Source organism: Urocampus carinirostris, chromosome 15 (assembly GCF_059441175.1).
Source record: "Urocampus carinirostris isolate Australia breed hairy pipefish chromosome 15, RoL_Ucar_1.0, whole genome shotgun sequence".
Classification (NCBI taxonomy): Eukaryota; Metazoa; Chordata; class Actinopteri; order Syngnathiformes; family Syngnathidae; genus Urocampus; species Urocampus carinirostris.
Window position 1 is genome coordinate 24,102,655 of NC_142363.1, and position 15,731 is coordinate 24,118,385.

The following is a 15,731-nucleotide window of genomic DNA, read 5'->3' on the forward strand; positions in this document are numbered from 1 at the left end:
GCGAAAGAAATACAGGAATATCACAAGAATCCTACAAAAATACTACAAGAATATTCAAGTCAAGTCAAGTTTATTTGTATAGCCCTTAATCACAAAGAGTGACAGACCACGGATTATTGCAAACCACAGACTATTATGACACCATCCCCTGATCTAAAACCTACATGAGGGCAAATAATACACAGATATTGTCAACATAAAATATAGGTTATTCATATGCTATAGAATAGAAGTGTATTTTAAGCTTAGATTTTAACGTTTTTACTGAGGTTGCATATCGAATCTCAGGGGGAAGAGCATTCCACAGCACCGGGGTCCGAATGGAGAACGCTCTCGAACCTGCGGATCTCTTCTTGGCTCTTGGGACCATCATACATATTACAAAAATCCCGTTACGGAAATACTGCTTCAATACGACTGCAGAAATACTACGAGGATACTGCAAAAACACAAGAATACTACAGACATACTACAAAAACCCTTGGTACAAAAATATTACAAAAATCATACTACAGAAATACTAAAAAATACAACCACAGACCATCAATGTGTGAGTCTGTCTGTGTGAATGGGTATGTGTGAAGAACATTGTAAAGCACTTTAAGAGGTTATTTTTTTGGTGACTTGAAAAGTGCTATATAAATGCAGACCATTTACATTTAACACTACAAAAATATAACAGAAATACAACCAAAAAACGTATGAAATAGATAGATAGATAGATAGATACTTTATTCATCCCCGAAGGGAAATTCACTTTTCCAGCAGCATCCCTGGGCTGAGAACAATCGAAATGCAGGGAGGCGTATACATTGACAGGTATGCTGTATATTCATAGGCAGGGTTGGGTAGGGTTACTTTAACTTGATTACTTTCAATTACTTTTGGATTACTCCGATACCAAATATGCTAATAAGAGACAAAAGAAACTAAATATGAATAAAAAGACTAAATTTTGTGCAGGCTTGGGGAGTAACGGAATACATGGAAGGGCAAAAATGATGTTGGCAAGCTGTTTGGATTTATTTTCATTTTGTTTCTGTCGCATTTTATGTTAGTTTTGCCGGAGATCAAAGAGATCAAAGCCAGGAGAGAAAGCTTACCACGTGTTGTAAGTCATATTTTAATTCATATTAAGTTTATTTTGTCTTTTATTAGCATATTTGGTATTGGAGTAATCCAAGAGTAATTGAAAGTAATCAAGTTAGAGTAACCCTACCCAACCCTGTTCATAGGATAATGATAACTTTATTTCTGATTTGTGGGCACAAGGAACTTGCACATACATACAAACTATGACAAATACTGGAACAACAATCTACGTTGATTACAACTACAACCATGATAACAAAGATATTTAAGTTAACATCCTTTTTGATGACCTCAATGAAAATCAAGTTAGAGTCCCTAATAAACCGACCGACGAGTGGAAATTTGCCGCGGCCTTTTTTTCCTCTTTTTTCTCCAATTTTCCCGCCCCCTAACAAAACAGACAGCCAATTCGACCAATAAAAGCCCCGATGGCTGACAGTCCCCGCCCCCAGTGAGATCTCCGAGTCGAGCGGACTAATCAGCGCTCGCCTCCGCGCGTTCAGCCATTTTGTAAGAAAATCAAGCAAGTCTGCCGCCCAACCTTGCCTCAGACCTGCATTTTTTTCCCTTGTGCAATGGACGGGTGAGTTGAAAAGACTACCGCTTTCCCCGACGTCTTTTTCACGCGTGAAACCTTGGCGCGACGACTTCTGTGGGCGCCCGGTTACCTTGCGACGGCCTCTCCGTCGAGTATATTCACCCCGCTCGCGAAAAGTTACTTAAAATGAAGTTTTCCTCCCCCACTTGCCTCCCCCCCTTCCGCCGTGACCCAAACATGCAACAGTTAGCCGTTAGCATAGCTTTAGCTAGCCGTCGTTAAGTTGTTAAAATTGTTTATTTTAGTTACGGTATATAATACAGTTTTATGGTTCGAGTGGATATAATGGGTGCGAGTTATGGTCGTTTCACGGTGTCCGTGGTTTTTTTAAACATTTTTTTTTCGCGAGCGAGTTAACTTGGGGCAGGTCGAGCTAAAGCAACGTGTCTCATTTCCGCATTCATGTTTTGTGCTGGGAGTCAGGGCCATGTTGGAAGCGACCGATGTCTTCGCCTTCAAACGTTTCGTCTTGATCGAATCTCAGACTTTTCCTACAGCCTTGGGGTGGGGAGCGAGATCAAAGCACAGTAAGGCGACTTTTTATGGCGTGCTCGTTGGGAGTTGCTTCAAAGTCGCACGCAGAATTTTATTTTTTTAAGTGTTTTTTTGTTGTTTAACCTCCTCCCCCTTTTTTCCTTCGCCGATCACCTGAATTCGGAATGCTTTCCTTGTTTCGTGTACCTGGTGTGCGCTCAACTAACCTTTGTGCATTTTCACGGGGTGTTCTCTTTGTAATTTCAAGCTTTAAAGTTTGCTTTTGTCATCCCCCCCCACAGCCGCCTAGACGCTGACTTGTACCCTTTGGGATCCGGCTACGTCCCTGAAATTGAGTAAGGACATTTTCTTCCTTGCTTGGCTGTTTGGAAAGTGGGTTTTAACGTGTACATTTGGGTTATTTATTTTGCTGACAGCCCCTGTGTTTTGTCTTCCCACAGTAGTGTCCATGACCTACCAGTTGGCACGAAGGTAAGCATCGGTTCACTCTGGATCATTTTAACAAATTCACTTGAGTCTCGTGTTCAAAGCAACGATTACATCCATGGGTGTCTTATACTACTTTTTATTTGATGCTTAGAATGCGGCTAGTAACATTATCTCATACTGATATCTGTTCCAATTACACAATACTTGATCCATGTTTTTTTTTCTTCAGAACAATTTACCATTTAAGTTAACATTATCAACCTCAAGTATACCTTTGCTTCTTTCAAAATAGTATCCATGGCCAACGACATAGGTTAATTCCTTCAGAATTTAATGGAGCCAATTCTGCAGATATTGGATTTCATTTTTTCTTTGGAGGAGTCAAATTTGAGTATTGTATCAGGACTATCTTTTTAGTTATCGTTTATTTTACCCGTGGAACTGGGACATTCGGGTTATCAAAGGTGGTGGACGTAGGTTTTGAGTTTTGCTTTTTTTTTCCCCCGGCGTGCTACAGGACTGAAAGTTGTGTGGCTTAATTGCAAACATAAAAAGTCTTCACCTGTGACTCTTCTGTGTGAAATAACGTAAAGAATTATGGACCCCGTGAAGGAGTTGACTGTGAGCTCCCCTCTATAATTATGTGTGCCTAAAGCCTTTTTGTCAGGGTTGAAGCGTATCATCTTTCATGACAAACAAATTGGTATGCGAGAGTACACTGTGCAGCTATTTGTAAAATATCTTCCTGTTTATCCTGCTCGTTCTTGAGGAGCATTTTTGACTGCCCCCGCTTTTGAAAGTATTGTATTGAAGCCAAGGAAAAAGCCGAGTCTTGCATTCTTTCAAGCTTTAAACTCCTAAGTAGCAGTGTGTACCAAAGGAACCAGTTTAACACAGGCGTTGCTACAGATTTCAGAAGACCATTAGGTCAGGGCTTTTGCCAATTTGCTTTGCGTTGGTACCTTTTTGCTCAGCAGCAGCAGCTGTGAGATGGACTGTTTCGGAGGTCTGATTGGAAACAGTGACTACATTTTCATGTGTGTATTTGGTTTTAAGATGGGAATGCGTTCAATCGTGGACTAATCAGAATCAACTCTGCATGGGCTTTTGAAACCAGGATGTTGGACTATTCATATTAGGCAAAATATTGCCCACATTTAAACTTAATCAATATAACAGCTAGTTTGCAGGGCAAAGGTCTGCCTTTCTGTTTAAACAAGCCAGGTAAACTGGACGGGGAGGACACCACACCCTCTCTCGCCAAGCCTGTTTCTCAACATAGCCATGGTGCTGCTGATACTCGACTTGTGTTTTCAAGTCTTTTTATGAATAAAGCACACAATGGTGCATTAAATGAAGAAGTTGCAAAAGCCAGTTAAGACACATTGCTTTGCTGGAATCTTGTAATTATTCGTCCAAGGCAGAGTGTCTGGAATTCCGTGGTCACATTCCAACCCCCCTTCTACCAAACCCCTGGTGAGACTCCCTGCCCCCTCCAATTCACTGTAAAGGCAAATGATGGGGAAGGAAAACAGGCACATACCTGTGCCTCCTCTTGGTTGACTTCACCTTCAAGTCCAAAAAATGTGTTGTTAAATAAAACAGCCGCAATGTTTATGGTGCACTTGCATATTTAATCTGAGAAATTGCATTCTTATATTCAGGAAGTGACCCAATCATTCATCACGATTTATGCAGTTAAAACTATGCTGTAAGCACAGTGAGATAGAAAACAATGATTCAATTGTGCAGTCTATATGATACTTATAAAGTGTGTAGTCAATAGCTTCTCAGCTTTGAACATTATTAGAATGCGGAAGTAGGGGAGGAGCAGTACTGTGAAGCATATAATCATGTAGTCCCAATGAGGGAGTTACTCAAAGCCAGGAAGCAGGCCTGATCTTGCTGCTGCTCTTCCTGTTTTCAAATGTTCCCTGCCCCCCTTGCTGGTTGGCTGTGTGACAAAATGTTGCCACAACTCGTTAGGTTGGAGCCATTCTCCTTTTTCATGACTATGCTACAGTATGCTGATGCAGTCCAATTCAGTGGTTTTCAGAGATGTTATCAGTAGTTGGAATATTTTTATTTCTTGGGGTTCAGTGTTGACCTGTTACATGATTCGTCTGTCAAATTGTACCCTAAAATTAAGGGGATATGTTAATTAAATTGCCTTTCCCGTTTCAGTTGAACTCTTTTTATTTATTTTTTACACCTTAAATAAGTTTTTTTTTGTCATCACAAAATTCAGGTCTTATCAGCTTTGATGTATTATTTAATGCCCAACTTTTTGTTACCTGGTAAAGGCTTAGTCTGATTTACCAGACATGAGACAAACGCTTGCGATCCTGTTTTTTTTTTTTAATTTTTTTTTATATATAAAACTAATGCAAGGCCTCTTCAAAATCCCAGCCTAAGTCCTAAGGGGTTCCATATGTTTATACTCTGCCACGTAACAATGCCCCCAGTTTCATTTGGAACAGGACCTTCATTCATTGTGGCCCCTGTTGTGGAGCTTAGTCCACTGAGCCACTTCTTGTGACTGCTGTACTTCATTATCGCTAGGCCATGTGAACAACACTGAATAGTAGTGGGGGGGGTATAAGGGTGGTTAAGTAGACGTTTGTGTGTGTGTTGGACACTGTCCTTCCAATCCAGATGGCGTTACCTTGTTTCTTTTGTAATTCCTAGTAGACCGTGTTGGTGGCAGGTACTGTTTTAATATACGACTGTTGACTTTTAATTCTTGTGTATATTCTTGGTGATAGATTCCCATTCATTACTTCATACGTTGCATGAGACCACTTAAAGATAAAAGCTGTCTTTAAATGCAAACATATTTCAAAGGGGTTTGGATTATCTTAGGGATGTAGTTTTTATGCAGTGTTTGCCGTGTATTCGGGATAGAAAACTCTTAAAACGGAAGGTGCTTGATAGAAAAAAAAGACTAATGAAGAATGGGATAAACAGGCCTACTGTATCAGATGGCAAGTCAAGTCGCCCCATTGTTGCCGACCAGTAGGTTTAGTGTTTCTTTCTAAATGGTGTTTTCAGGTTTCTCATTACATCCTACCTTAGCACACAATGGTTGGGTAACACATGAGCCGTACTCCCCACCTGCCCTTCCGTGTACCTCACGCTTGCCTCATTAAAGTGAGACTTTTTTTATTCCTGCAGAGGGGATCTGACGAACTCTTTTCTTCCTGCATAACCAACGGGCCCTATATCATGAACTCTGGTAAGAGGTCGCATTGGAAGGATTTTTTTGTGTGCTCTCATTTAAGCGTTTGTCTTGTCTGTTTTGTAAGTGTTGCCACGGTGACCGATCCATTATTCAGGAAGGCAGAGAGACGCCTTTTCACTCCCATGATTGTATCTCTTTTTCCCGCCCCCTTGCAGCCAATGGCAACGACAGCAAAAAATTCAAGGGTGACGTCCGCAGCCCCGGTGTTCCGTCACGCGTAGTTCATCTACGCAAGCTGCCCAGTGACATAAACGAGGCCGAGGTCATCGGGCTTGGTTTGCCCTTCGGTAAAGTCACCAATCTCCTGATGCTGAAGGGGAAAAACCAGGTATGTACACAGAAATGGATGTGTGGTTGTGATCACTTGTTGGGATTCTTTATTACTAAACTGAAGTTGTGACTTAATAAACATTTTCAACGTATGTTTTTTACATTACTACTCATTTTTGTGACATTGTCCACTTTCTGTCTGGAGAACAACTTTTTTGGACTTGCAAGGAGAGCTGATTTTACTGTTCTGTGGCACCCTGCAGGCATTCCTGGAATTGAACAGTGAGGAGTGTGCTCAGACCATGGTGAGCTACTACTTGTCCGTGACACCTGTCATCAGAAACCACCCGATTTACATGCAGTACTCCACCCACAAAGAGCTGAAGACGGATAACTCTCCCAACCAAGTGGTGAGGCGCACTCTCATGACTCTTAATGTGTTTGCGTTGTTCTAAATATTTCATTAACTAATCACGCCTCCACTTTGTTCATGAACTAAAAAGTCTGTCATGTTTACCTCCTATTCCAGCGTGCCCAAGCTGCTCTGCAGGCGGTCAATGCTCTGCATGGCGGCGGCGCAATCACCGGGATGGCCCTTGCTGGAGATCCAGGCGCAACTGCTCAAAGTCCAGTTCTCCGCGTCATTGTTGAAAACCTCTTCTATCCGGTCACCTTGGATGTACTGCATCAGGTATCATGATTTTAATGTTGTTCCACTTAGCTATCCCCCTGTATACAAGTAGTTGTTTCTAATATACCACTCTTCTCTGTTCTCTCAGATTTTTTCCAAGTTCGGCACAGTACTGAAAATTATCACTTTTACTAAGAACAACCAGTTCCAGGCCCTTATCCAGTATGCTGATGCCATCATGGCCCTCAATGCCAAAGTAAGATTTGGCACAATCAAGGCTGAATAATGTATTTTATAGCCATTATGTCAATTACATGAACTACAATGAGTTGTGAATTTATCAATTTCTGAAACTGTGCGGGCAGAAAAAAATGCACACCCTGTTGAAAAAAAATTGTGTATATTCTTGCAATCAGTAACTGTCCACTCCCAGCGAAAACATGCTCATTGTCTTTATTTGGGCGTAGATGCATAACCCATCATTTTGGTTCCACACAAAACTGAAATGTAGCCTTGCATAAATTCAATAACGCATGAGAGGTTGAAATGAGGAATCAGTCACAACAAAGCAATGATTTGGATACATATTTGGATTTCTACCAGTGTCTGGATGGGCAGAACATCTACAATGCCTGCTGCACGCTAAGAATAAGCTTCTCTAAGCTCACCAATCTGAATGTCAAATATAACAATGACAAAAGCAGAGACTACACCCGCTTGGATCTCCCCACTGCTGACTCTCAGCCCACCCTGGACCACCAGTCCATGGCAGCCTTTGGTAAGAGTATGATTCTTTTTAACTAAATTTCTAGGCTGGTTAAAATTTTTGGTCTTTGAAATGTAAAACATGTCTGGGATAAATAATTTTAACCCTTATGAACAGCTGCACCTGGTCTCATATCTGCCTCGCCGTATGGAGCTGCTCATGCATTCCCGCCTACTTTTGCCATCCAGCAAGCAGGTATGTACAGAGTCTTCAATATAGACATATAAAACATATCTTATGTCTCATGCCAGTTTAACAAAGTACAATAGTACCTTGTGGACCTATTGGTTCTTCTTTAGGTCTTGCAATGCCTGGCATCCCCAGCGCCTTGGCGTCCTTGGGCGTTGGTCACGGTGGCATGGCTGCAGCAGCGGCGGCCGCTAGTCGCTTTAGCCTGGCCGGCCTCGCTGCCGCTACTGGACACAACGTCTTGTTGGTCAGCAATCTCAACCCGGAGGTCAGTACATACACAACTTTAAGAAGGCCACAGACTTCTCAACGTCACCCTAGTGTATATATATTTGATCAGACTGGCCGGAGAGAATTCTTTACTTTGAGATAATTGAAAGATGGCCAATTAAGTTCAAAGTAACTTCTTTTGACACTAAGGTGCACCAAATTATAGGGCGTACCCCCAAAAATATTCTTTTGTCTTCTATTTTGTATACACTAGGCATAGCGGACTACAAGTCGCATCAAATTGAGACTGCAGTAATTGCTTCGTCTGTAGGTGTATATTTTATTGCATGAATGCAATGCATTCATATGTGCCGCTGACCCAAATCGCAAAACATTTTGTGCAATGGGAATCGAGCGCCTAGTAGTAGTGGCGAGAGCACAAACTCATTACTTCTCGACCATCAGTGGTACATATGAACTACAAAACGGCATTAAAGCTTATCCCATTATCACACTATTTTTACTGACAATGCCACAAAACGCATACCTATAATCAGTCAGTACATTTCCAATCGTTTCTGCTGTGTTATAAGGCACACTTTAAGATTTTTTTTTTTTTTTTTTTTTGCTCGATTGGAGTTTTTAAGTGCACCGTAAGTCTGAAAAATACAGTACTTATCTTTCAGGTTCCCTTGTTTGACCAATCCTGCTGCTACTTGCCACTTGCTCACTTTATTTTTAAGTTTATTCAATTACACTAACTTCTTGTTTTTGTATTTCAAAAAGCCCTTACCATTTCATATCTTCATTTTTTTGTCCATAAGTTGAAATCATTTTTGAGTTGTTTGGAGAGACAATATTACTTTTCACTTGGTTTAAAAAAAATATATATATATTTTTTTAGCTTGTAAGAGTTAAACTTGTGTTTAGGAATTGCTTTAAGAATAGAATGGCATTGACTTTTTTGATTTATTGTCACAGCTAACTACTTGCAATTTACTGTAGATTGTAAATATATCATGTCATTTAAAAGTACATATTGTCTCTGCCTTTTTCTGTATTTCATTGTTAATCTATTTTCTCTTCTTTTTCTCCTAGTGTTCCCCATAGTGACAGTGCATTTTAATTTAGCCAGTTCTACTGTCTGAAGCACTACATTTCTTTGTGTATACTGACCTTGTTTTTTTTTTACTTCCTTCTTTCTCTCTCCCTCCCTCTCCTCTGCACCTCCCCCTCAAAAAATGCCCTGTCCAATCCCACCCCCACTTTGAACTCTTGCCAACTCATTGCACGGCCAATGACCAATTATTCCCTCTGTCCAACCATTTTTCCTTCCACCCCAAAAAAATTCCCTGGATACACCATCAAAATTGGATAACTCCCATCAAATATTTTCAAAACTGATTTTTGCCCATAATGTCCATTCACAACCACCACCACCACTTACTTATCACCTCATCAACTCCCCTCCTTGTTCTCCTTGTCCTCTTTCTCTCCATTCTCTCCTTCCACCATGGTACTGTGGCCTTCCCGTGGACCTCGCTGCCTGTGGCCTGCGGACATGTCCCGACTCCACTGTCCTCCACTCCTCGCCTCTTTTCCCCTGTACCTCGTCCAAATCCCTCTCCCCCCACCCTTTTTGGCCCTGCTGCTCCCCCTGCTGTCTCTAAAGAGCGTTACGCCACACTGCCTCTTTATTCTTTTCGGTACGTTATCATCCTTTCATCTCCTTTTTTTTATTACTACTGTACCTGGCAAGGTGGGCATGTCTCGTCTCATGTTATTCTGGCTTTGTTTTAGCCTTGGTTTTATTTGTTTAATACAATAATGGCCTGTTAGCCGAGGGAGGGAGTGGGTTTGTTTGTCTTTTTGGGTGGACATATTGGTGTGTGTGTGTGTGTGTGTTTAAAGATCTGGTTTTGTTAACATGGGTCCTGCGACACATGAAGGCTGAGCGTGCCACTCGGCCTTGCGGCATTTCATTTTTGAACAGCTGTTGCGCTTAAAACCAAAAATTTTATCTCAACGGGCAGTTGCCTCTGTGAAAATGTGTTTGGTTTCTTCTCAAAAGTGAATAAGGGTTTTATTAGCTTGTTAATTTTTCTCTTCCCAACGCAACAGAAACAAATTAAATGCTGCCTTCTTAAAAAATATTCAAGATCATTGGGGCAATGTCATAGGTAGTTTCCTTTAGTTTGGGATATGCATGTGTAGGTCTACTTCTGCATGATTTTGACTAGAGTCCCAGTTTTTTCAAGTATTGCGCTAAAAAAAGCAAGTCCCAATTAATCTTACTACTCTTTCATTCCTCCCTTAAATCCCCTCTCCTCAAAGCATAACTTAGAAATATTCTATAAATCTTGACAAAAGAGTTTTTATTTTGGGTTAGATTTGCTAGAATGTATTCATTAATTTCACATCAGATTTTAATTTAGTTCCGCTTCAAATCATCTCACATCCATTCGCTAGAGTATTTCGAGAATATTATCCAAATCTTGTTGGCTGCTGTGATTGGCTGTGTGTGACCTTAGACTACTACGGGGAGGTCCACCCCTATCCCACAGGTGAAAGTGTGCTAATATTTTCCAGGTGTGTATGGCGACGTGATGAGAGTAAAGATCCTGTTCAATAAAAAGGAGAATGCTCTGATACAGATGGCTGATGGAACCCAAGCTCAGCTAGGTAGCACCACACCATTTTCAAACTTTGAAAATATCAACGCCATTGAGGCATTTTGCCCTCTTATAAGTCTTGAGCCGAATTTATATAGTACACACGGAAAAAGGCAAATGGACGTGATGTGTGTTAACAAAATGTTTCTTCTCTTAGCCATTAACCACCTGAATAGCCAGCGGCTGCATGGCAGGGCTATCCGTGTGACTGTGTCCAAACACACCACAGTGCAGTTGCCTCGGGAAGGCCAGGAGGACCAGGGCCTTACCAAGGACTATAGCAACTCGCCCCTGCATCGTTTCAAAAAGCCAGGCTCCAAGAACTACTCTAACATCTTTCCGCCATCTGCCACGCTCCATTTGTCCAACATACCGTGAGTTTATTTTTTATAGATATTCCTAACTTGGGACTGAGCCAATTGATAGAGATCCGCCTGTTTTTGCAGGTAATGGCGTAGCATCTTCGTAAAAGCCCCCAATGGGTTAAACATCGTTCAAGATTGCGCCATTACTGACTTATTGTATGTGACTGTAACAAAATCCCAACTGAAGATCTACAAATGACACGCAACACATAATAGCAGTTGATTAGGTGGTTTTATTGTCGTTATGGAAAATTAAAACAATTTGAGGGCTTCAGCGCAAGAAAGCGTTTTATTATAATAACGTTCCAAATGTAGAGGTTTCCCACACGTTGTAGCTCCAAGTCATCGGTCTAATAGCTAATGGACCTGCTGCAAAATACAGAGTCCGTAGCGATGGCTTCGAAGAGATGTTAGCCTTGCCGTTGGCAGTAGGCTTGACTGGTAGCACCACTCTTGCCTTCTCCCAGAATCCCATGAATCATTTACTGGTGGTCACAATTTTGTTTGGCTCTTCTGATCTTTCTTAGGGTCCAGTTTAATTGATTCGGGTTTTTTTTCAATGTGACGAGCCGCTTAAAGCCAGGAATCTGAAAGTTACAACAAGAAATGTTCACTGATCTACAAACAAAGCCCATAAATGCTAGAGAAAGTGTATGAGTTAGGGTTCAAATAAGGAGGTTTCAGGGACTTGTTCCATCAGCAAGTCGTGCCCAGGCCATCCTAAGGAGTCATTGCGCTAATTTGAAGCCCATCGCTGCCCTCCCCAAATAAGGGTACACTCCTTTTGGCCAGGCTTTTAGGGACACACTGCTTTCTTTGGAGCTCATTTCGCCTGGGAAACAGCGCAATATTCTTGCTTAGGGTCCATAGCGCGTGCCCACTTTCTCTGAAAGGCACATTGCAAGTGAGGTTCTCTTTTGACTGGCCTCCACTAACCAAGGTAACACCTGTTAGAAATGACCATTAAAGTCACAAAGAACTCTATACCCATTGCCCTTTTATTTGAACAGCCAACAAAGCTAGTGTAGACCCTTGACATCAAAATGTGTCTACTCTGGTGGACCCATCCAATATGGCTGTTTACAAGCGGGGATGTGTGTGAGGGCACCAAAAATTATCAATAGTAATTGATGACCCTTAAAATGATTGACAGATAAAGCTAAAGATGATCCCTGCTAATTCCAAAAAGGTTTTACAGCTTACAAATATACATAACTGCAGAAAAGCATCCTTTTTTGCTCTATTATGAGAGTGGGGGTTTAATAATTCCGCCCAACTTTCAGGCCTGCTGTTGTTGAAGAGGACCTCAAGAGGCTTTTTGGCAGTTCAGGAGCCACAGTCAAAGCTTTCAAGTTCTTTCAGTAAGTCGTTTGACTGTTTTTTTTTAATCTTCACCTATGAGGCCTGGTATTGAACTTGTTCTTTTTATTCTTACAGAAACGATCGCAAGATGGCCCTCATCCAGATGGGTTCAGTTGAAGAGGCCATTGAGTGCCTGATTGAGTTCCACAACCACGATCTGGGAGAGAACCATCACCTCAGAGTGTCTTTCTCGAAATCCACCATCTGAGTGCCTTCAGCTTCCCTCTTGAAACATATTTACCATCTTGAATGCGACCGACTATTTGCCGCATTTGGCGAAAATCACAGGTTTCGCTGCTTTTTTTTTTTTTTTTTTTGTAGAAAGTTACACCCAAGTAAGTCATCAGATCAAAAAGATTGTTTCCTTTTTTTTTAATGATCCCATCTTTTAATTTTAACTCGGTAGCACCAGGTATGACGTGAAGAGAAATCGACATGTGAATTATTTTTCTCCCCCCAAAATGGTGCTCTGGGTCCCAAAATTGAAATTTAGTTTTGGGAGAAAATATTTCTAATGAAAATGTTTTAACCCTTTTTTCTCTTAAAATCATTTTTCATTGTCCAAGTGATGCATTGAAGCGCAGTTAATTTGGAAAGGGGAAGCGCGCATCCTGTAGCTCTCTATTGGTGCGCAAGCTAAAAGCGGCCCTACTTTCAAACCGCTTCAAAGACACATCAGAGCTTAAAGTCAAGGCAGCTGACATCACATAAGACCAAATTTCTTTCGAATGGCCGCCGCCATCCTCACGTGTACTCGTTCCTTAAGCGACGTTGCGGTTTATTTCCAACACTTTGTGTCGTTTGCCAGTCACAGACTGCAAAATCCATAATAGATGTCTTTCTAAATCTAATATTAATCCTCTTCTCACAAGTGCCGTTCGCGTCAAGGGACTTTCACCACTATCCTTAGAGCACCAACTGCTCATGCAGCACAAAACTATTGAATTGACTTCAGTCTCTTGTGCCTTACTTCCCAGCCATTCGTCCGCCTTCAGCGGCGATCAGGCTTCAAGGGAAACTGTGGCTCATTCTATAAAAAAAAACACAAATGTTTACCATTTTTGGAAGATTTGTGTGCATATAACCATACATATATATATATATGTAGAAGCTATGAATGTAAAAGTCCAGGTAGGAGATACTAGGCCATGAAGGCTCATTTAATCTTACATTCATTTTTGTGGACATCTATACATATACAATTATCTATATTTCTTTTTCTTTTTTTATCCTTTCTTTTGAAGTAGTGAAGGGTTGCAACACGCCTTACGCTTCCTGTCGTACTTTTTTTTTTTTTTTTTTTTTTTAATTAATTAATTGCCGTAGTTTACTTTTGTGTTGTCAGGTGTTTGATTTGTTATAGTTGGTGGTAGTTTCCCCCCCTAGCCCGCTCACCTGACTAGTAAATGGACCACCATCTCAGGTAAACGGTACCTGCGAAGTGTCTGCATATCCTCACCCATTCAGCAGCGCGATTCGCGCTCCAGTCAGGTTCTCCAGTGCACTTTTTATTTGGAACACCCCCTCGCACAGAAAGTCTTAAAAGTGTCGTCACATTCCCAGAGTGCCTCCTGCACCGCCGGCTCTTCAAACGCCTTTGACCACTGTATAGTCTCGATCCAGGCGCGCACACACATTAACCTGCCTACTTTGGCGACGTGTGTGTGTTGGTCTCTATTTTTGTACAAGATTTATGCATGGTTTAGCAAATGTAGCTACAGAAAGACGGTTGTTCTTAAGGACCAAAGTACCTTTACCCTGTGATGTTTTGTAGTCTCGTGATTTCCGAGTCCTTCGTAGTCAACGTAGGTTTTTCTATCTTTTTCCAAACAAGCTCTCCCGCTTTTTCTATTCCATGTTGTTGATTATCGTTCCACACTATTTTGTAATTTATGTAAGTTTACCGCCCCCCTCCACACGGGCATCTTTTCCTTGCCTCATTTCCATTTGAGCTATGTGGAGTTCTCCCCTATTTTACATAATTTTTTTCTTCGTAGTCTACACGAAATAAAGGCCTCTATTGCCTTTCCTCGGTTGCCTTTTTCACGTATATGCCTTTCATGCACAACTCGAGTAGCAAACCAATACTGTATCTTTGGTGTACTTTCGTTTCCTAGTTGCAGAGCGCCCACCAAGGGGGTTTAGAATGGTGGAATATTATTACGCCTTTTTTTGGTTTATAAGTTTTAAGATTGTTTTTTTTAATGAAGGTGTGTAGTTGGTTGTATGACACAGGGCTGATGGTTGTATATATTCATGTTTTTGTACCACACAATCAATTGGATTATATTGACGAGACGTTTCGAAACATGTATATTTTGATATGACGATATCAGACATTAAAGAAGAGCTCGACTCCTCGTTTAAAAGGGTTAAAAAAAAAAAGCCAGTCTGTAACTCAAAAAAAAAAGATTAAAACTGGTATGAACACAACATGTGTCTGTATATGTGCCCTCGTCCACCATCTTCTTTTTGTCTTCTCATCTGCTGCCTTCAATAAATCTTAAGTTTGTTCCTTCCTTCATCTGGCCTCCATTTTGTTTCTCTTTCCTCCTTCCTGTTGTGCTGACGCCTGGTTAATGTCTTGTAACTTTTCCTGTCGTCATGGTTTACGACTTTGTTTTTGTTCAATCTTGCTGTTTTTCGGTCCTACTCGTCTTCCGACTTGTACTACTTACTGGGTTACACCAACTTTGTTAAATGAGTGTGAGAGTAGCATTTCTTTTCAGGCTTTACCCAGCTATTTCCTACATTCTTTTTTTTTTACACATTCCCCAAAAGCTAAATATGCAAATTTAGCTGCATGTGTCTTGAAAAATTTGGATATTGACCGTTGCTCTTTGGAGATTTTTACGTATACGTTATTCAAGATTCATTATAAATCAATATTGCAAGCATTTAAAAAAGGTTAACATGGTTTCTACGGCTGCTTGACAATGCTTGCATTTCAATGTTCAAAGTTACTTGACTTTTGGAAGTGCAACGGCTTGAAATTGTTGCACCGTTTGTGTTTAAAAATTATGCACAGGCTGCTCTATTGTGGCTTTGCTCTGCCATTGCTTTCTTCCCTCGTGTTTAACACCAGCTGGCATTGGTTTGTATGGCACTGTCCTATGGGGTGTCACTGCCCCCTACTGGTTGCGCCCAAAAGAACATTTATGCTACAATTTAACATGTCACTATGAAATACCATATATATTACTGCAAGGACTATGCATCAATTATAGACATTTATTATGGGCCAATCAACACAATGTTGGGTTTTCCAGCGGTACATTGTAACGGGAAAAACTTTCTGCACCTGAAAATGCAAGATACATATTACCATCATTTTACCCAACACCTAAATGAGGGATTTGTCTCAAAAAATATTTACACGCGTATAGTTCAAACCCACAAATAGTCATGATT

The 15,731-nt window shown here is 41.0% G+C and overlaps 1 protein-coding gene across 7 annotated transcripts; it reads left to right on the forward strand.

Annotated features, from left to right (window-relative positions):
• Nucleotides 1-1,566: 1,566 nt before the first annotated feature.
• On the forward strand, nucleotides 1,567-14,844 carry LOC148351929 (polypyrimidine tract-binding protein 1-like). 7 transcript variants are annotated; one of them, XM_088354071.1, is made up of 16 exons: nucleotides 1,567-1,675; nucleotides 2,467-2,520; nucleotides 2,602-2,656; nucleotides 5,789-5,849; nucleotides 6,011-6,183; nucleotides 6,389-6,535; nucleotides 6,655-6,816; nucleotides 6,905-7,012; nucleotides 7,360-7,534; nucleotides 7,640-7,717; nucleotides 7,792-7,979; nucleotides 9,594-9,627; nucleotides 10,511-10,603; nucleotides 10,751-10,967; nucleotides 12,242-12,319; nucleotides 12,396-14,844. In XM_088354071.1, the coding sequence occupies exons 1-16, from the start codon at nucleotides 1,668-1,670 to the stop codon at nucleotides 12,526-12,528; spliced, it is 1,764 nt and encodes a 587-aa protein (XP_088210197.1). In that variant the 5' UTR covers nucleotides 1,567-1,667; the 3' UTR covers nucleotides 12,529-14,844. The 7 variants fall into 7 exon arrangements, with proteins under 7 accessions (XP_088210197.1, XP_088210198.1, XP_088210199.1 ...); XM_088354072.1 differs by having other exon boundaries at nucleotides 1,569-1,675; nucleotides 2,626-2,656; XM_088354073.1 differs by having other exon boundaries at nucleotides 1,570-1,675; nucleotides 2,626-2,656; nucleotides 7,822-7,979.
• Nucleotides 14,845-15,731: the final 887 nt, after the last annotated feature.